The following is a 22720-nucleotide window of genomic DNA, read 5'->3' as shown; positions in this document are numbered from 1 at the left end:
TTTGTTTTATTCCGGTGGTATATTTCGCCTGTCATTTGCTAGATATAGGGAAATCGTAAATTAAGTATGGACTTATATATTGAAGAGGGTTAAGGAGCTTGATAGTTCTAAATATTTTACAGATACTCCAAGCATTTCTTTTGTTATTTGTCTGATAATTTTATCTCATTTGCATTGTTCAGTGACTGAAAAAAAAAAGACATTTACTTTTTTTCTATAATTATTAAGAAATGTAGTAACTATACTATATATATTAAATAGTTTCAGTCAACTGAACTTGACATTATTTCATGTTTCATTGATCATGGATCATGGATGGTAATGAGGTTTTGTCGTCTTTCTCAGTTGCCATTTTTAACATGTAAAAGTTGGTTATGGGTCAGCTCAAATTAAACAGGTTTTGAACAGTATTAGAATTGGCAAACAGCATGTTAATCGAGATTGTGTGACCAACCCTATGTGATAGTGTATTGAATTTAAATGTTAGCAAAGTTTTCATTTTTAAGTTGTAATTATGTTAGTTAGTAGAACTACTGAGTATTGGTAAATTACATTTTTGTATTGTTTTGCGTTCTATATTAATTCTAGTCAGGGTCCAACCAGTTTATTTAATTAAATTTTGTGTTGTTGTATTAAACTTACATTTGTATTGTTCCATTAAAACTTCATTTGTATTGTGTCATTAAAACTTCATTTGTATTGTTCCATTAAAACTACATTTGTATTGTTCCATTAAAACTACATTTGTATTGTGTCATTAAAACTTCATTTGTATTGTGTCATTAAAACTACCTTTGTATTGTTCCATTAAAACTACATTTGTATTGTGTCATTAAAACTTCATTTGTATTGTTCCATTAAAACTACCTTTGTATTGTTCCATTAAAACTACATTTGTATTGTGTCATTAAAACTTCATTTGTATTGTTCCATTAAAACTACATTTGTATTGTTCCATTAAAACTACATTTGTATTGTTCCATTAAAACTACATTTGTATTGTGCCATTAAAACTTCATTTGTATTGTGTCATTAAAACTTCATTTGTATTGTTTCATTAAAACTACATTTGTATTGTTCCATTAAAACTACCTTTGTATTGTTCCATTAAAACTACTTTTGTATTGTTCCATTAAAACTACCTTTGTATTGTTCCATTAAAACTACATTTGTATTGTTCCAATAAAACTACATTTGTATTGTTCCATTAAAACTACATTTGTATTGTTCCATTAAAACTTCATTTGTATTGTTTCATTAAAACTACATTTGTATTGTTCCAATAAAACTACATTTAATGTTAGGCATCGTGAACATTGCATATATTCTAAAAAAATATAAAGCTTACTCTCATTAAAGTGCAAACCTACTACAATTCAGAATTATTCTTCAAGCGAAACAAACTGTTAAAAGTCAGCTTACAACAAATGAGAGACATGTGCTGAACAGGAAAACACTTTTTATTATTATAAGATAATTATCTTTAAACAATATAATATTTTTAATAGTCAATTTATATCTGCAATCTGGTACAACTTATTTCACAATAGCTAAATTATATTTATCTTCAGTTTGTTGATATAACTTTCAATGAGTTGTTTAAACATCTCTATTATGTTTTCTTCGACGAAACATTTCACGTATGTAACACCAGAAAAATGCCACTAGCATTTCCTTCTTGAAGGATTTAAAACAATTTACTGAATTAATATGCATTTCCGTAATCCCTTCCTGTTATTGGAATATTATATTACACATAACTCATGCATTGGCTCACAAACATGTTTAACCCCGCCGCATTTTTGCGCCTGTCCCAAGTCAGGAGCCTCTGGCCTTTGTTAGTCTTGTATTATTTTAATTTTAGTTTCTTGTGTACAATTTGGAAATTAGTATGGCGTTCATTATCACTGGACTAGTATATATTTGTTTAGGGGCCAGCTGAAGGACGCCTCCGGGTGCGGGAATTTCTCGCTACATTGAAGACCTGTTGGTGACCCTCTGCTGTTGTTTTTTATTTGGGCGGGTTGTTGTCTCTTTGACACATTCCCCATTTCCATTCTCAATTTTATTTTATTGGCTGTAGTGGATAACGTTATATAAGTGTCCAATATCGATATATGTATTTGTAACACTACAATTATGTGCTTTAAAGTACGGATGGAAATACTCTATAGTGTGTTTTACGTACTTCTTATTAATTCTTTACAATCAGTATTTGGTAAGTAAATATATCAAAATTATTTTAATCATAGAAAACTGAATTGGAAAAGAATAAATGTTCCTTCTCCTTGTGACCTCTTTATTGCTGTGCATATTAAGATATTTTGGATTATGGCATTTCTTATAACTTCCCAATTCATAGAATTACACATATCTTATCAATGCATTATTTATTTATCCATATATAACCTGCCCCGGATAGAAATATACCTCATGCTAGTGGACGTATACATATACCCGAATCAGACTCTGATTTCTTTGCATTAAAGTGCCAGTCTGCCTAACAATCAGGCAGTGGTGAAAACATGACCAAAAAAAACCCACCCAATTTGACATTGATTTCAGTTCTTAAGAAGTAGTTATGCACAAAAATAACATTAATTTCCGTTTTCTGTTCTGGTAATAGAAGATACAATTTGGTTAAAATGCACTAGAAATTAACAAATAAGGGGAGATAACTCTGTAATTTGCTATCATTCTAACCAATTTTCTAACCAAGTTATTTGATATTACCAGACACACACAAACGAAAGACCAATTTTTTTTAACTCAGGATGATGGTTAGTATTAAATAGCATGATTAGCTCGGTGGGTTTTTTCTGATCATGTTTTGGATGTTTACCTAAATTGCCTGATTCTTACAAAGACTTGCACTTAAAACGAAATAAAAAATAAAGTTTGGTATGTTTGGTAAGGTTCTTATTGCAACTCTAATTTTAAACTGTTCCAGACTTTTCGTCAGTAATTTTTTTTTCTCATACCAAAATGGGTTACCAGGAGTATTGATATTCGTTTGCATTAGGTCGATATCTACGATGCCAATATCATGCATATTTGTGTTTAGTACTACAGCAGGAGAAAAAAAGGCAAAAAGGTATTTAACTCCACATAACAAAACAGCAATAAGATTGGACAAAAGTAAATTCATTACTTTTGAAAGGACGGTCCACATTTTCTGTTCCAATTTGAGTATCTGTCGTGTTGAGAATGTTCAGTTAAATCCGGAGATATTCAGATATTCAGACCTAACGAAATATACTATTTACCGGATTTGCAATAACATGAGCAGCACGACGGGTGCCACATGTGGAGAAGAATCTGCTTACCCATCTGGAGCACCTGAGATCATCCCAAGGTTTTGGTTAGGTTCGTGTTGCTTAGACTTTAGTTTTCTAGTGTGTTTTGTGTACTATTATGTGTCTATATGTCTTTGTCTTTGTTAGCCATGGCGTTGTCAGTTTATTTTCGATCTATGAGTTTGACTGTTCCTTTGCTATCGTTCGTCATTCTTTTTTAACAAAATCATGGTGGCATCAGTTAAAACTTGAAGTTTATTAATTCACGTTTACCATTGCCTAATTACCCCCAATATCTTAAGTAGCACTAATTGTATATTATAACGGCATCATACATAGCTAGAAAATCAGCATAAATGTACGTCTGCGGTAATATAATAACAATCGAGTGGAGTCTTTTACTATTAATCACACAGCAAGTCAAATTAAAAAGATTTTGTTGTAAACACAAACAATTCAATATGGACGATTTTAAGCACCCTGCAGGGTAAGCTTCGATAAGAATATCTCAAATTAATTGATCATATAATGCTTTGTTTATCGTATGTTTCTTCACTAGAGTGAACCATTTACACTTTCGGCTTAAAGTTACCTTTATAATGAAAGTATTATTTTGATTCCTCTCATGTCTGCTATGAACCTTAATGCAGTCAACAAAACAGTTCATATAAACAACAAATTAGCTATTCCTAATTTGATCAGGAATAAGTGAAAACTTGTTTATCAAAGTTTTGTAAACCTTATACTAGATAGGAATCTTCTTAAATCACTCTTATTTAAATGTAACCGAATGTATCTTTACGAAGAATCAAGCAAAGAGTGTTCCTTTGTAATTCATAATAAGTTTGGATAAAAATTCATTCAGATATGTAAAGGTGTAAAGATTGCATTTCAGTTAATGTTTTTTTTAATCTTACACTCGCTTATTTGACATCTGTTAAAATCTCATCAGAATTAAATAGTGAAAACAAATTCAAAGCGCACATCATCAAGGTGAGTGCGAATAAGTATAAAGTAGTTTATTCAGTAATAAAAAACTACAGGTGACTACCGAATCTTTTCATCTAGTTATATGTGTATATCACAACTACACTACATAAGTGAATGTAGTAGAAAGCTGAAAAGTGGGGCGAAAGATACCAGAGGGACAGTCAAACTCATAGATAAAAAAAAACTGACACGGCCATTGCTGAAAAAGACAAACAGAAAATAATAGTACACAAGACACAACTTAGAAAACAAAAGACTAAGCAACACGAACACCCCCCCCCCCCCAGGTGCTCCGGAAAAATAAGCAGATCCTGCTCCGTGTGTGGCACCCGTCGTGTTGCGACAACGCATCAATAAGTTCAGGAGACGTGAATGGCTGATACATGATGATATCTATAATGAAATTGAAATGTATGATGTCAATACTAACCCAACGCCAAATATATCAAACATTCCTCTAGAAAGCAACAAACAGTCTTTAACAAAAAACATGTATTAATTCAATATGTCAATCTCTTGGTCGTTCTATGTCTAATCGTTATGTACTAGAATAAAGGAATACAAAATCAAACAAACAAACAACATATGAGCTGCATCAGTTAGAAATCGACCTTATGCAAGTGCACCTGTACATGTACATTGATAAGATTGATTTTGTAACGAAACAAAAAGATGAATTTGGTCTATTTGAAGGGTTCCTAAAACAACTCAAGTTTTACAACAGCTACATCATTCTTATCAAGATTTTTTTCAACTCGATATCAATTATTTTAACATTGCCATATAAGCGGGAGTTAAGGTAGCCATAAAACCAGTTTCAACCCAACATTGTATCTTAAATAACCTGTACCAATTCAGGAATATGACAGTTGTTATCAAGTGGTCTGTTTTTTTTATATATGTTGGCGTTTGTTTTTTTTTTGCTGGTCGGTGTTTATGTTGTTCCGTTGTTTTCCTCTTATAGTAGACGTGTTTCCTTCGGTTTTAATTTGTTAAACGGATTTGTTTTCTCTTAATCGATTTATGACTATTGAACAGCGTTGTTCTGGAGTTGCCTTTATTTAACAACAATATTAATATTCATTTGCATTTTTTATCCGATGCAGCTCATGTATATACAGTAAGAAGACAAAGTAAAAAACATTCAGATTTAAGGGCATCCGATACAGTTTCAAGGGAGTTAACTCTTGGCGCGACGTTAAGCGTTTGAATTCCCGCAAAACGTCACTTTTTGCGGGACGTAATGCGTGTAATTATCCGTAATAAGAAACGTAATATGATTTTCCGATGCTCCAATTTCTGTTTCTCCCGCATGCTAACTTCTACACCATTATATTAGTGCATTTGATTCTAAAAGGATAACAGTCTAATAAAATCATAAGAAATAAAACACATTACTGTTTCTGTGAGATCTTCAACAAATATAGTTAGCAATCTTAAGATTACTGACCCTTTTGATGTTACTAATATAATTTTAATATGAGGAAGGCGCTATCTTAAATTCCAGGGGCCGTGTCAACGAAGCTGTCCTAGGACTAGGACATGTCTTAGGATGGTCTTAGGACACGTCTTAGTCCTAAGTCAGGTTAACGAAAGTCTCCTAAAATAAGATATGTCCTAAATTTGGTCCTAAAGTTAGGACATACAAATAGGTGTCTTAGGATAGTCCTAAAGGTTACAATGTCCTAAAACGTAATAAAAACAACAAATATGGCATAAACTCAATACCAAAAATACATATACAATATTAAACAATCATACTGTTATGAGAATTAAATTAATACAACAAATATTTTTTTTAATTTTTGTTAAAGATTTAATTGTATTACATTAGATTATTTCGTGCTGCCTTTTTTGAAGCCTAAAACATATAAGCATTAAAGCAACATTTTTCCGACTACACTAAAAACGGTGCAATATTAATTCAAAAATGGGGAAAATATGACTTTTTTTTTTTTTAACTAATCCTCATTCGATACATGTAATAAAATCGAGTGGACCTAAGGACAAAACTAGTTCATCGACTAAAATTGTAGAACGAATATCGCATTTAACAAAGTTTCGTGACTATTTACTTTTGTTTTCGTATTAAATTCATTTATATATCTTTTATCATATTATTAAACAACGTTATTTATTATCTAAAACTAAATACTAAATCTTAAACTTTTATTTTGCGTTAATTGTTTTCCATATAAAAGTCCTCCTCCCTCTCTTATACATATAGATACTAAAATACCATTAAATCTATGTCATAGCAATCTCAACATATTTTTTCAATTAAAAAAATGTGTTAGAATGGTCCTAGGACCATCGTAGTTAGGACTGTCCTAAGACAGCTTTGTTTTACATCCTAAGACATGTCTCAGACACGTCCTAAGACCATCATAAATAACGTCCTAAGACATATCTTAGGACATATCCTAGGATACTTTCATTGACACGGCCCCTGCTTTATACCAAGACTATGTCCAATAAATTGATTGAATGTTGTTTGCTTAACGTCCAGTGGCAAATATTTCATGCATGTTCAGGACTTTTGTCCTACATATGATATAGTTTTTGTCTAAGATAAAATAATAAATTCAGATGGAAAATATTTATGGAACGATCATTGCACTTCAAAAGGTTGGAGGAGGTATGGTATTTTACTAGTCAAAACGTCTTGAAAGGCTATTATATTATTTTTCTTTCATGCGTTACAGGAAGGCGGGCCGTCAAAGCAAAAATTTAATATACCCTTCCTTACTGTCATAATTATTTGGACTACAAGTAGTATTTGTCTTGAAAACATATTCTGATTCCCAAATTGATCGAAAAAAATATTCTGTTCAAGCATAGGACATTTTTATTATCATTCATCATCCACAATTTAGTCCGGCTCCGATTTTCTGTCATTGTTTTACAGCACAGAAAACCAACAATGATATTTTAAAACTAATACCGAAAATTTAGGTACAAGAAGAAGTAAACTTCCTAACTGAACAATTTATTTATGTTAGATAAATAATGGCATTCCGCTAATATCAACAATGATACAACTTTAATAAAATTCCTATTACCTCCACGTAACACGTATTTTATCTAACAAAAAGTAAAACGACAAAAAATACTGAACTCCGTGGATAATTCAAAAGGCAATAGCCAACAATATTTTTATACGTTTTATGGTATAAAAATGTATACAAATGTATAATTATCAACTTCCTTTTGAGCAAGAATAACAAATGAGTCAGGATATACTTAGCATGACTTCCTGTACAAGCCCCGTGTTATTTCAAAAACATGTATTATGTTGGGTTTTTTTCATAAGACGACGGGCGTTTCATGCGCTCGTAGCGCAGTTGTTTTTTTTTTTTTTAATTTTTTTTACAAATATATTAAGAGAAATGATGGAATGACAGCAAATACAATGAAATTTCCAATATAATTAATATTTCCAAATGGCATAACTCTTTTAAAGAATAGTTGATAAGCACTGATTTTCGAACGTGTCCATACGATATCATTTTAATAGAAAGGCAAGAATTGTACACTTGAAAAATCTAGTTAATCATAAGGACCGAAAGGACAGACAGAGGAATGAACGTGCGATATTTTATGTACCCCGCAATGCGTCGCGCTTTGGTGAAAATATATATAGTTATTTACCAATGAAATTACGCATAGGTAATCCTCTCGCTATTAATTCAATCGCTTTTGCGAAATCCAAAAATTTCAAAATATGATCTATATTTATATAGTTTTTCTCTCTGGACAAAAGCATCCTTTAGCATATTCCTTGATAAGATTTTGTTTTTGTTTTCTGACAACATCAAAAAGAAGATATGGTATAATTTCCAATGAGACAACTCTCAACAGGAGACAAACATGCCACAGAAATTAACAACTATAGGTCATCGTACGGTCTTCAACAATGAGCAATGCCCATACCGCATAGTCAACTATAAAAACTGTGAACTTAAAAATATTTAGGAGCCTCCCAATTTTATTCAATTGTAATCTTTGACCAGAATAAAAGTTTAATTTTATGAATAAATGTGAAATTCTAAAAAGTGATTAAAACGTGAATAGAAGGATTTAAAGGAGTATTGTAATGAAATAGCAGCCAACCAAACCAAACAAAACAAAAACAAATATAAACACCATCTAGAGGTCAACATGTGCTATAAATTAATACATAAATTAATGCACGAGTGTGTACAGTACATGTAACCTGTGTGTCAAGTTTTAAATTGCCGAGTCTTTAATTTTAAAAGCCGTAAAAATTATCAACAGTCCGTAATCACTTTTCTTGGGATGTTTCTCACTTAGACCACACACAAAGAGATGTATTTATGATTCACATGATTTTATTCCCGAAAACAATATTACCAATTTTTAGTTAGCTCTTTACAAGCAATATGTATGCATCTGAAAAATGTCGCCGGTAATTTGCAACGATTACGTCGAAAAAGTCTGCCAGCGACGTCGTGCACTTTAGCGCTAACGTTGAGGTTACAAAGGGGGACGCAATTTTTAGGATAAATCGCGTTTATCATACAATCCAGCACGGTGACATATATTTTTTATTTCTGATTTGGAGAAAGCATGACAAAATGCAGTTCATGCAGAAAATTGATAAAAATGACATTTTCAGAAACACTTTATTTCTTTATTTTTTTTATTAAAAAAATCCCACTTTAAGCATCTGGTTCGTAATGTCAAGCAAAGCTTGAAAAATTGTATAGTCATTCGTGTAGGGATTTATTTTTTTCCTTATTGTCACTTATCACAGCTGCTTCAAATTGAACCCGATCTTAATAATTTACGACAAAGAATATTTGCTCCAAAAATTTTATAACATTGTTTAACTTTTTTGCAAAATTGCACAAATCCCCAATTTTCAGCCTCAATTTTCTCGAAAACGAGCACGGTGACCTATGTTTTATTTTGTGTTTTATTTTATAACTCGCCAAGGCCTACAACATATTTAAAAATTAAGAAAATGACATTTTATCGAGAAACTGTATCGGATGCCCTTAACATACGATCAGAAAGGTAGATAGAGAGATTCCTGGCATGAATAGTTTATTTCAAATATTAAAACTCCCTGTTTTATTTTCGATCATTTTACCATCAAAGCATACACGAAGAACAAAAAAATATTATACACATACGTAGAAGAAAGTACTTCACTTTTTAAATAACGACAAAATAGACACCAAAGTACATACACTTTCTGCCTTTCAACACTCTGTTATCGGTTGCTGTACTGATTAGAAAATTTCACTAGTTTAGTATATAGTTATAATCACTATCCGGCATCTAATAAGACTTATAAATCTAGTTAGAGAGTTTGAGCCTTAGTGTTAGTAGTATTAGTATAATTTGCAATGTCAAGTACAAATGACACTTGCTCTATAATTTCAGGAAATGATTCTTTGAACATTGCCGTAAACAAAAACGCAACACAAGTATCAACACTGAAAAATACCGTTTCAAGATTTGGACCAAGGAATGCTAATGATGGAAAGAGAAATCAGGTTCCAACTAATGGTGACTGTACTTACACTACTGATACAGATCCTGTTAAATGGTGGACAGTAGATTTTGGAAATATGTATACTATTAAAAGCGTTCACATCTATGCAAGAACAGATTGCTGTCGTGAGTCTATGGTTATAATTTTTAATCTGTTCCACAGTTAAAGAAAACTTTTTCTATGTTGAATACACTTTTATTCCTTTTTAGTTCGTATGTGACAATCCCCGAAAACTGTTTTCCTTTGATTTTACTATGATGATCAGCAACATTTAGAGCAAGGCAGCTCATGCAAGTGATCAAAGCACCTGATATAAGGCTCGTGTTCCTTAGTATTGTGTTATCTCCGAAGAAATTTTTAGACAATTGACTGTATTTTCGTCGTAATTTATTTTTCCTTTGTGTTTTGAATTTATTATTTTTATCGTCCTCCTTTGTCCATGTCTTTACCATTTTCTTTTATTATTCTATTTTTCTTTGTTTGATTTTGTTTTGTATATGTTAATAATTGCCGACCTGTTTGTTGTCTGCATGTACCACTGCATATACTTTTATTTTAAATCCTTGATAAACTCGAGGAAAGAATACAGATTATAAGCGTGTTTGTCTCTATTGACATCCATTTTTTGTCGCTTAGGAAATATTAATTACATAAATATTTAAAATGTAAATACATTTATTAAAGTCATAAGAAACCTCAAATTAAAAAAAATAATGTATATGTTTTTTTATAACTCAATGGATAGTTTTCATTATAAAACTTATGTACATATACTTTTTCTGAAGAAAATTCTTTAATTTATTCATATTTAGAAGAAGTTTACTTTATTTTAAGTGCTTCCTTCCAGGAAGCAATTCCCCCGACTTATTTTCCGTATGTAAAGTGACCTCATTGTAACCCATCTCGTAAAAATCCGGTGATCGCAATACGCATTGATGTCCTTAAAATAAACTATTATCTGAATTTACATGTTAAACACGTGCTCAATTTCCATGCTTTTTTGTTGTTTTTTTGTCGATTGTTGACAAACAGGTGACAATCGTTAAACTTCGGCTTCAAAACACGAACTTTAACTTCCTGCCATATTTTCACAATAACACTGACCGATTGAAAAAAAAAATTGACGATTATACGGAATTTACACGAAAAAAATGATAAATTCGTGCACAGAAGACTAAGTTTATGATGTTTGTATGCATTGGTTCAAGAATTGGAAGAACATTTTTTTTCACCGGTCACTCGTTTCTTATGACTTTAATTTATTAATATATGTATTGACACACAGTACTTACATTTTAGCAAGCAACTACTCCTTAGTATTGCACTCTAGTCAAACTTAGTTATACGACCAATTGGTATAAGACAGTTAAACACCGAGAGATTTATATCTAAAGGCAGTTGTGGGATAAGGACCTGATAACGATCGACCAATTCGTGATGTTGATTCACATTTCATCAGAATTTATTGACTGATTGTTGGTTGCTTTACGTCCAGTGGTTATTGAAATGATGAAATTATAAAGTTTTATTGATAACGAATGTTTTCAATGGTGTACTTTTTTTTGACAAAATATGTTCAATGATTAAATGCATACACATACACATGGTACAAATTGCAAATTAGTGATACACTTATCAAGGGCTACAGTAAGGTGAGCATATATAACAACATTAAATCACAGTGATGACAATTGCTCCAGAAGGTTGATAATTCATTTCAAAACTTAAAACACATTCAGAAAAGTTAAGATGAACTTTCAACATGTAAATCAGGTTATAACAATTACGTCGGAACAGTGAGAATATTTTCAATCTCAATCTGAGTAATTACTTGTGCGCCGGAAAGGTTTTGATTCAGGTAAAGGTTATATTGTCAATATTTTAAAAGTGTTACAAGTGGTACGATATGTAATGATTCAGTTTCCACAATTGTCTCAGATATGAAAACAAGTACTAGTAAACATGATAAATCATAAATGATGTAAATTGTATTTCAGCTGAACGACACAGCGACTTTGAAATAAGAATACATAATACATCTGATTGGAGTAGTCAGTATTGTCTATGCTATAAGCAAATTGGACAGGCACCTACTGAAATGAACATAAACTGTAATGACGGTCTGTCGGGAAAATATTTGACAGTATATAAGAAAGATGATTATCACCATTATCCTTTGACATTGTGTGAAGTAGAGGTCTACGGAACTGAAGTTACTGGAAATACAGTTAATACATATGAACCTAAGCCAACAACTCTTGGAACCACACTTAGCGAATACAAAATACTTGAAAATAATGTTAGTACCAGCTTTGATTTCCATGACCAAACAACAGGTATTTTAGCTTACAAAATAATTATTCAATATCAAGGTTTTGAGTTGTAATGCTTCTTCTTAGAAGCTTGTTTCTATCACAGCTAATGATATTCAGTGTGTTTGAGGTATCAATTTGCCAGGACAAAAAATACATTTTCATAATTGGCATTTGGTACGATGTTAAAATTGAGGATGGAAATGGAGAATATTTCAAAGAGACAACAACCTAACCACATAGTAGATAATAGCCGAAGGCCACTGGTGGGTCTTCAACGTAACGAGAAACTCCTGCACAGGAGGTGGACCTAAGCTGGTCTCATAATAAAAATGTTTATAGTATAGCAAATGTCTTATGCCTTTTGTTATTGTATCTTATAAACAAAGCTATTCATACAAATGTGTTTGTAATTGTCTACTAGTATTATAGTAACTTTAAGGAGTTTCAAGTATAATCGCCGACGGCCATTTGCTTAAGTTTGTGAAATGAAGTCCGAGTAGGCAAATCTGAAAATTACGTAAAAATAACTCTAATAATGTATGACATCAATGAAACACAAAAATACCCTGTTCATATTTAATTCAGTAATCAAAACTCAAAGATCTGTTTTACTAGTATATGATTTCACGTTATGTACCAATTATTTTGTTGCATTTAAACCCGCTAACTTTAACATGAAACAAGGCCTATAAGGATTTATTTCAATCACTCAAATTCAATTTGAAGATTAAATAGGGCGTGTTGTCTTTATATCTTTAAAAAACGTTGCCCAGATCTTATCAAGTATAAGTTGTCGTAATTACATGCTCTGATTATTATTTATTATACTATGGTGACGAAAAATAAAATGCATCGTAATTCATGAAATTCGTGCGTTAAAGTAGCGTTGAATATTATGAATTTAAAACTTTTACTGTTTGGTCTGTTTTATATGATATCTATTTGACGTAGCTCGGTACTTATACATCCCGTCAATGTGTTAGTAATATCTTTCGTTTTTGTTGGTGTGTTTTGTATATGCGACTTTTTGTGTTTCCTTGTTTCTTATAACGTGACTGTACTTTTAAAGATCCCGGCATTATGTTATTGTTCTATAATATGGCATTATGTTATTGTTAATTATAAATTTGATAATACTTTGAAAGACAAACGACAAAATTATTTCATTCGCGTAGAGTAGTATTAACCATATATGGATTCTTAAAAATTCTAAAGAACTGCTAGATAATTTTTAATCTCGGTCTGTTTCTGTAATTAATTCTAACATAACTTTTGATTTTATAACCCTGCATACAACAATCTCCATGTGAAATTAAAATTGTTTTGTATAGACATTGAACGACAAAATTTCTTTTTTGTGACGTTTGTATTTCTGACGCCCAACACGCGAATGTGTTTTTTAATTTGATAGATGCTTTTTGTGTTTTTTGTATATGTTTGTTTGTCTTGAGATTGTAACACAGTCGTGACTGCTGTAACCATATTTTGACTATTTTACCGATTATGTCTGTTTCGTTCACTCATCGTTGTAAAAATAACGGAATTTGATGCGACTGTCATCAAAGTGAGAGGTTTAGCGTTATGAAACCAGGTTCAATCCACCATTTTCTACATTTAAAAATGCTTGTACCAAGTCAGGAATATGACAGTTGTTGTCCATTCGTTTTTGATGTGTTTTGTCATTTGATTTTGCAATGTGATTAGGGACTTTCCGATTGAATTTTCCTCGGAGTTTAGTATTTTTGATATTTTTCTTTTTAAAAGTTTTTTGTTTTATATATTTTCTTGTAGAAAACAGTAACTCCTCTTCTATAACAAATTTCAAATTGTTATTTTACGATACTTTAGTCCGGAAGCTTTTGAAAAATATACTCTTATCATCAAGTATTATTCAACGATACTCTCGCCAAGAACCATACTTTAGATTGATACACTTTCTAATAATATATATTGTTCGAGACCTTCTTTTGTCGTTAACTACTTTCAAATTACCTGTGAACCAACATTGATAACAGTTAAAAAAGACCTTTCTATAGGATTCTTCTCCAACAGTTGTAGGACGGTCTCGTTCATAATTCGCCGTTGCAGCATATAGTGTATTCTGGGTAAGAGTATTTGGCACAACTTTATGGGAATTTTGGATCCTCAATTCTCTTTAACTTTGTACTTGTAAATAAATATTTTGATATGAGCGTCAATGATGAGTCTTATGTAGACGAAACGCGCGTCTGGCGTACTAAATTATAATCTTAGTACCTTTGATAACTATTCACACCACTGGGTCGTTACCACTTCTGGTGGACGTTTCGTCCACGAGGGTATCACCAGCCCAGTAGTCAACATTTCGATGTTGACATGAATATCAAAAATGTGGTCATTTTTATAAATTTCCTGTTTACAAAACTTTGAATTATTCGAAAAACTAAGGATTTTCTTATCCCCGGCATGGATTACCTTAGCCGTATTTGGCACACCTTTTGGGAATTTGGATCCTCAATGCTATTCAACTTTGTACTTGTTTGGCTTTATAAATATTGTGATATGAGCGTCACTGATGAGTCTTATGTAGACGAAAAGCGCATCTGGCGTTCTAAATTATAATCCTTGTACCTTCGATAACTTATTAGATTTTCAAAAGGGTGCACCAAAACGGTGTAATTTGATAAAAAAAACTGTCTATAAACAATTAAGTTTTCGCTTTGGAGTACGAACAATGAAATTACCCATAGTCCTTAGGGTTATGAAACGACGAGTTATAGTCGTTACACTTAACTTTCTATAGTAGAACTTATAAAACACACCATGCTTGTTCTATAAATCAAGCAAAAAAAAATAAAAATTGAGCTATTATGTTTTTTAATATTCATGTTCGTTTAAAAAGAATTGACCGCAAAGTGATCATGATTTCGATAGGGACCTACTGTGTCGTTTTCTGTGCAGAGGGATTCGTTTTCGGTTATGAATAAAATATATTGTCTTATCCGTAAGAAAAGAAAAAAAAGAAATATTTTGTAAATTGAATATTTTGAGGAAATATCAAATTATTCATATTGTTAATGTGTAACGATAGTCTGACCGAATTATTTTTTGAAATGCCTTCTTTCGTACGATTTGATGTTGTTAGTTACTTGTTACTGGTTACTAGTTCATGAGTAGTTTTGATTATATGTTCTCTTGTGTATCGTTCGTAAACTAATTAAAAGAAAAGGAGAAGTTGATTGTCTTATGTCATAATTGTTTAATTCATGGTGTTGGCATATCTTTATCATTATACTTGTAGAATTAAGAGGATTTAATGATTGACGCATTGTGTCAACACTTGTCTCTTAATGTTCATAATTATAATTAACTGTAAACAAAACTTTAAGTTTTTGAAATACTCAGGCTTTTCTACCACAGGAATAGATTACCTTAGCCGTATTTTGCAAAACGTTTTGAATTTTTGGTCCTCAATGCTCTTGAACTTCGTACTTCGTTTGACTTTTATACATTTTTTGAATCGAGCGTCATTGATGAGTCTTTTGTAGACGAAACGCGTGTTTAAAGCAAATATAAGATTTCAATCCTGGTATCTATGATGATTTTTTTTACTGAAGACAATGTCCTAATCTTTTGACCTAGCAATGTTTTTTGCATGTATTTGTTGATATAACATTGAGGTCACAAAATCCGTATTTGCTGTAAACCGACCGACCATAGTTTATCCCTGTCGACCCTAATTTTTATGGCGTCGGTAACATAAAACAACTCTACTTTCACACCCTGATTTAGATGGAGATGTTACCTGAAGCACATAATTTTCTGTGTGGTCCATATCTTCCTATTTTTCTTATTTTAATCAATTCCAATTGCAAATCGAACATTATTAATGCTAATATTATTTTTAGGTTATACTCAGTGGATATTTAAGGAACTGTTTCCCTCAAAACAATGGAACCCATCGAGCACACAATTATATCTTTTCATACAGCCATTAGCCTCATTGATGGAATGTTCGGTAATATGTACAGGAAACCCTAAATGTAGAGCTGTTTTCATTTACGAAAACACATGTTTCGGATTATCCACGTTAACACCAAACTCAAAACTGATTTCAACTGTACGGACATTTATCAAACAACCACAAGACGGTATGTATCTTTTGAATAAAAACCGGCAAATCGTTTCAGTTTATTTTAATGGATTTTGACCCGACCAATGATTACAACTATCTTCATGTCACAGGTATTTTAAAATTGGTAAAGAAAAAATCCCAAACATGTTTACAGTGAAATTTCCATTCGGACGCTTCAAATTAATAATGATTTCTATTCTTTTCTTTCATTTCAATGAGTATGAAAAAAACCACCCTGCTATTTTGAACGAAGAAAGCTTATTTCGTTAACATTTGAATCCGCTTTCTTCTACATTATATGTTAAGAATTTTAATTTGTTCTCAAAACCTCTTTATGTACTGTCTTAGGACCTCCATCCGATATTTTTAGGAAATATAAGATACATATTAACAATCCTCTATTTGGTGAACCTTATATTATATGGCGTCAAGTGAAGAACATGCCTGCTTGAACGTCTTTGTCAATTTCTCAACAAAAGCCCTGTAAGTGTACATCCTCATTGTCACTTTTTTGCAAAATTGATAAAATTAGATAATCGAAAATGTGTCCATAACTCAGTTTACATTTGAAATCAGTGACAGAATCATGTGTGCTGGTTACTATCTTTTATCATTTTATTCTTTTGCCTATAATGTAGTGAAAAAAAACAAGATCTCTGCTTCTATTTTATCCATTTGCATCAATTTATTTCTATAATCATAATAACACTGGCTTTCCTAATTAAATTGACCTTCTAATTTATTCGTGCGCCAATGAGAACTCTTATTGAGAGGAAACGCGCATGACGCGTATAAAATTATAAGCCTGATATCTTTGATGAGGTTTTTGTTATAACAAGATAAACAAAGGCTTTGTCTATCTGTTTTATATAGTACGTAAAATTAAGCAGAAAAAATGAACATGTTGAATGCCAGTTTACATTTATCCACCGAACTTAGATATAGACTAAAGGGAACGACATCCATTCAAAATTGATCCATTTGCATCAATTTATTTCTTTATTCACCTGATCAAAATGACACTGGCTTTATTTTTATCCACAGACATGTTACACATGTTACAACCGATAGTTTGTTTATTTCTATTTTTTTCATAAAATGGGGTTGCCTTTGGCATGTAATATAATCAATTTTTCATTTGTTAATTGTTCTAACATGATTTCTTTTAACAACCTTGATGACCTCAGAGATGCCATCAGAATCTGGTTATTAGTTAAATATAGCTCTTCAATTTTTTTTTAGTCTTATATATTCGTCAACTTCTAATATTTCAGCTTTGGTCGTTCTTGCTAAATGTAAACCTAAAACAAGTGATTTGGACGAATGCAACTGTTGTTTACAATTCTACTGTTTATAAATCCTTGAGGTTGTCGAATTTTTAAGGTTTTCTACTACCAGACATATATAAACTTATCCTGATTTGGCATATATTTATTGCAACTTTGTTTTCAATATTATTCAATTTCCTTATTAATTTGACCTCCTAATTGATTTGTGTGCCAAAGTTAATTTGTATTGAGAATAAACGCGCGTGTTGCGTACAAAATTATAAGCTTGGTCTAGAATAGTCACATGATAAACATACACCTTATCTATCTCTAGTATACACATAACATCATAGCAAAAACATGTCATGACAGTTTAAATTTATTTTCAAAACTTTACATTTTAATGTTGTGTTTCTGTTGTTTCGTTGTTCTCCTCTTATATTTGATGCGTTTCTCTCAGTTTTAATTTGTAACCCGGATTTATTTTTCTCAGTCAATTTATGAGTTTCGAATAACGGTATACTACTGTTGCCTTTGTTTACATCGACTTATTGGCAAGCCTTTAATACAAAGGAATGACAATGGATGTAATGTACTGATGAGTATGTGATATTTTGTTTTACAGAATGTAATGGTTGGGACTTTGTTTATTATAACGGACTATGCATGCTGTTTAGTGCTATTGATTTGGATTGGTTTGAAGCAAGAACATATTGTGAAAACAAGAATAGCCACTTACTCGTCCTAGATTCTGAACTAAAGGTCAACGAAACCAAAGAGTTCTTACAAACTTACTGTAAGTTTGGATAATTGCTTATATCATTTGATTTAGGTACAAGTCATTTTACAATGATGTACTTTAACCTAACCTACCAGATACAATTTTTTAAAGGTCCACCCAGCTTTCTAATTTTTTCCTCGCCTGGCCCGAAGGGCCAAGTTTAATTTTCTCATCACATACATGTAGCGTCCGTGTAGGCCGTCGTCGTAAATTTTTACGAACACTTTTCCTCTGAAACTACGGGAATTTTTTTATCACTTGGCCACAATCATCATAAGGGTATCTATTTTAAAAATCTGTCCGATACTGCGCCTATCAACCAACATGGCCAAAATGGTTGAAAGTAGAACATAGGTGTGAAATGCAGATTTTGGGTTTTATCTCTGAAACTAAATGGAATAAAATGAAATGTTCTTTTTTGGGGTTATTATCTTGAATACTGTTATAGATAGAGATAAACTGTAATCAGCAATAATGTTCAGCAAAGTAGGATCTAATAATAGGTCAACACGACCAAAATTTTTAATTAACCTCTTAAAAGTAAATTCTTTACAATTTTCAGTGTCGGCCTTTGTTGTTATCTTTTACAAAAATCTTCTCCTCTGAAAATTATGAGACAAATTTTACCGAACTTGGCAAAACTCATTATTAAAGTATCTTGTTTAAAAACTGTGTCCTAATACCCCACCATCCGACCAACATGGCCTACATGACTAGAAATATAATATATAGGTAAACTACAGTTTTTTGCTTAAAAGGAGGAACGAAAGATACCAAAGGGACAGTCAAACCCATAAAACGAAAATAAACTGACAACGCCATGGCTAAAAATGAAAAAGACAAACAGACAAAAAATAGACATGACACAACATAAAAAAGTAAAGAATAAGCAAAACGAACCCCACCAAAAACTAGGGGTGATCGCAGGTGCTCCGGAAGGGTAAGTAGATCCTGATCAACATGTGGCATCCGTCGTGTTGCTCATGTTATTACAAATCCGGTAAATGGTCTAATTCGGTAGGTCACATTAATGAAAGGGAATGGGATTGTAATTACGATGTAAGGTACATATCCGATATCATTTGTGAAACGGTTAATCCATAACGGTCAACCAACTCGTGGTGGCGTCCACAACTAAAGAATTAAGAGCAAATCTGATTTTACATAAAAATGTTCATCAGGTTTCGAACTACCTACCCATTAAATAATCTAATTACAAATCAGATAACCCGTTTTTGGGCTGCTGTTCTGATTTTGGTAATTTGAAGAAAATTTTGCTGTTTTTTGATATTTTGAAAATACTTTTAGATAAACTGTTAATAGCAATAATATTCAGCAAAGTAATATTTACAAAATATGTCACCATTACCAAAATCGTCAATTGACATCTTATAAGAGTTATTGTCCATAAAAGGCATTTTCTGCATTTTTTGTGATTTTTTTTCAAAAATCTTGTGCCTCTAACTCCTGGGCCAAATTAAACCAAACTTGGTCTTGGTCTTTATCAAGATATCTATAACTATTGATTATGATTTTGACCCTTTTACAAATGATTAACAAAACCACAGTAAATACAGGTGAGCGACACAGGTTCTTTAGAGCCTCTAGTTGTAATTATTCACCATATAATTTTTCCATCAAGTCATTTAGTGAGGAAATGTTTAATAGCACTGACATGTAAATATAATTTTATGTCTGTATGTGTTTTCGTCAGGGATACCAGTGTTTTTTTTTTCTCGAGTGTTAAATGGTGCAAAGTTTAAGTTCTGTGGCATTGAAACATTCTTTTGTTATCTACATTGAATTTCATAAATAATAAATTCTGAACACCAAACTTGTATGAATATGTTTTTACACATAATGATCCGTTTAAAATTTTTATATTTTATATTAATGATTTGAGACTATAATTTATGCAAAGATTGTAAATGGGTTCCAGAGGTACGCTCACTACGTTGTACATATAGCTTTTACTGTGGATTTATTTATTTTCGTGGGTACCAATTTTTGTGGTTAACAAAAAATCCACGAAAATTGGTACCCGAAGGATAATAATGAATCCACAGTATCCGACTTTGTTACCACATCGCACAGTTTTATTGCCGTCTGTCCTTTTATACATACACATTTTGATTTAGCCATTGTTATCTTCCTTCTGTTTATGGAATTGCTGATTTATGCAAATTCACCCAATATCCTTTGTGTTCTAAATTGAGCCCTGAATAACACCATAGTGATTTTAAATGTTGACGGAACTTTCATCTTAAGTAATTTTACAAATAAGTCTCAAAATCTAGAAATGTGATCCAGCAATGATAGACCAAATTAAAGGACAACACATTGTCTATTTCGATAAACTTGTTTAATTCCGTTGTTTTCTGATTCATGCTCATTCCTGTTATCTTTTTTTATGTTGAATTATAAGTCAAATATGTTCTTCCATGATATAGAATATCGCAAGCTTCATTCTGCGTTTACACATAATTCGAATTCGATTCGCATTAACAAATTTGAATTAGTTTAATTCGCATTTGAAACGTTATACGCCTCATTGTACATTTTAATACGAATTGCCATGCGTGTCAATTTCGCTTTACGGTCTGAACGATGTTTACTTTTAATTCGCATTATTAATTATATCTATTATCGATTAATTATAATCTATTCGAATTTTAATTTATAAAGTTTCCATACCACAATTTAATACCAATTGTATTGAATTTACTAATTCGCATTTACGAAAACGCATTTCTAAGGAATGTGTGAACGCGATTAGAAATTTCGATTCGCATTCGATTGGATTTCAGTTCAAAACTATAGTATTGTGCTTTTGCTGAAATTGAGCAAAAGCAGTTGTTTTATTGAGTCCTTGTTAAAAGAGACCATTCATTGCTTAACAGTATATACTAAGAATTTATGTTGAATGGGATAAAAACATTTCTTTTATTTTAGATCACGATTTACGCTCACTTTACGTTGGAGCATCCGACGAGACAAAGGAAGGAGAATGGAAATGGGTCACCAAAACAAAGATATCTGGTTATTTTAATTTCCAGCCAGGCCAACCTAACAACATTGATTTCAATCATCCTAATAAGGTAGCAAATTGTGGGGCTGTTATGTCTAAAGGTGCATTAGACTTGTACGATGTGTACTGTTACGGGAAGAGAAAATTTATTTGTGAAATGTAATTAAAGTCAACCTGATGTTTTCAAATGATAATCATATACCAAGCATCTGTCAATTTTTTGATTTATCAATCGGTAATTGTCTTGCATTTTCTTTCTTCTCTCCTAGTTGTAAGGGGTCAGTGAAAAAACTATTTGATTTTTTTGTTATCCTAACTTGAACTTTTAATGTCGTCCCTAATAACTCCAAGGTTTTTCCTTCGGACACACGAAGGAGTACAGATTAAAGGTATTCATGAATTTTAATTTAATGTCTCATACCTTTTATCAGGCGTCAATAAATAAAGTCTCCTCCTCACCATTATAATATATCAATCGATTGATACAGGAGTGTTAGTGTCAGCTCAGTAGTAAGTACTTCGGTACTGACATGATTTAACAAACTTTTCTAAAATTGTCCGTTTAAAAATTTTGAAATTATTAGGAAACTAAGGTTTTAACTCCCTCAGGCAAAGTTGATTTTAGATGAATTTGGCTATCAATTTTAGGTATTTTTGTCATAAAGCTCTGCAACGGTTTCGGTACTTATACATCCTCGGATTTTAAATGTATGGCTTTGAGCGTTTCTGATGAAGGTAAATCCAGAAAAGCGCTTCGGACGCATTGAAATCCTTAAACGTGTCGTTTTCAATTTTTTAAACTTTTTAATTTTCATAATTGATCACTCTGATTCATGCTACGATTGTCGATTGATATTGATAAGTATTTAGCGATATTTAATACCATTGTCATATAGGTTGGAGGTTTGGCTATTCAGAAAACCAGGTTCAACCCACCATTCCTTTTCTTAAAATGTCATATAGCAAGTCAGGAATATGTCAGTTTTTATCAAAAGTTTGTTTTTATGTATGTTGCATTGTCGTTTGTTTTGGCTGCACTTCAGTGTTCCTGTTGTTCTGTTGGTTTCCTCTTATAGTTGATGTGTTTCCTTCAGTTTTAGTTTGTAACCCGGATATGTTTTCTCTCCATCGAATTTTGAGTTTTGAACAGCGGTATACTACAATTGCCTTTATTCATCAGTGAAATAGAAGCTGTTGTCACTTACGGTTAATCTGAATTCATCTCGGTAATTTTGAGATTCCTAGTTTAATTGTTCCCCAACACGATGTTTTGTTGATTTGATCAATTTCATGTGTTTCCTTATGACATTGTCTATATATACTTCTACGTAATATGTTTCTCGATATCTGAATATATCGAAATGAAATGGAGTATCTTGACCGTTTCTTAGATGAGAATGGATT

The 22720-nt window shown here is 31.8% G+C and overlaps 1 protein-coding gene across 1 annotated transcript; it reads left to right on the top strand.

The window, feature by feature from the left end:
* The first annotated feature begins 3281 nt into the window (after nucleotides 1–3281).
* On the top strand, nucleotides 3282–21479 carry LOC139497501 (uncharacterized). Its single transcript, XM_071285730.1, has 6 exons — nucleotides 3282–3366; nucleotides 9699–9935; nucleotides 11808–12146; nucleotides 16013–16255; nucleotides 18133–18303; nucleotides 21241–21479. Exons 1-6 carry the CDS (start codon nucleotides 3282–3284, stop codon nucleotides 21477–21479), a joined length of 1314 nt encoding a protein of 437 aa, XP_071141831.1.
* The last annotated feature ends 1241 nt before the right edge of the window (nucleotides 21480–22720 follow it).

Source organism: Mytilus edulis, chromosome 12 (genome assembly GCF_963676685.1).
Source record: "Mytilus edulis chromosome 12, xbMytEdul2.2, whole genome shotgun sequence".
In the NCBI taxonomy this organism is placed as follows: Eukaryota; Metazoa; Mollusca; class Bivalvia; order Mytilida; family Mytilidae; genus Mytilus; species Mytilus edulis.
The sequence above is the reverse complement of the archived record's forward strand: the minus strand, read 5'-3'. Positions and strand labels throughout refer to the sequence as shown.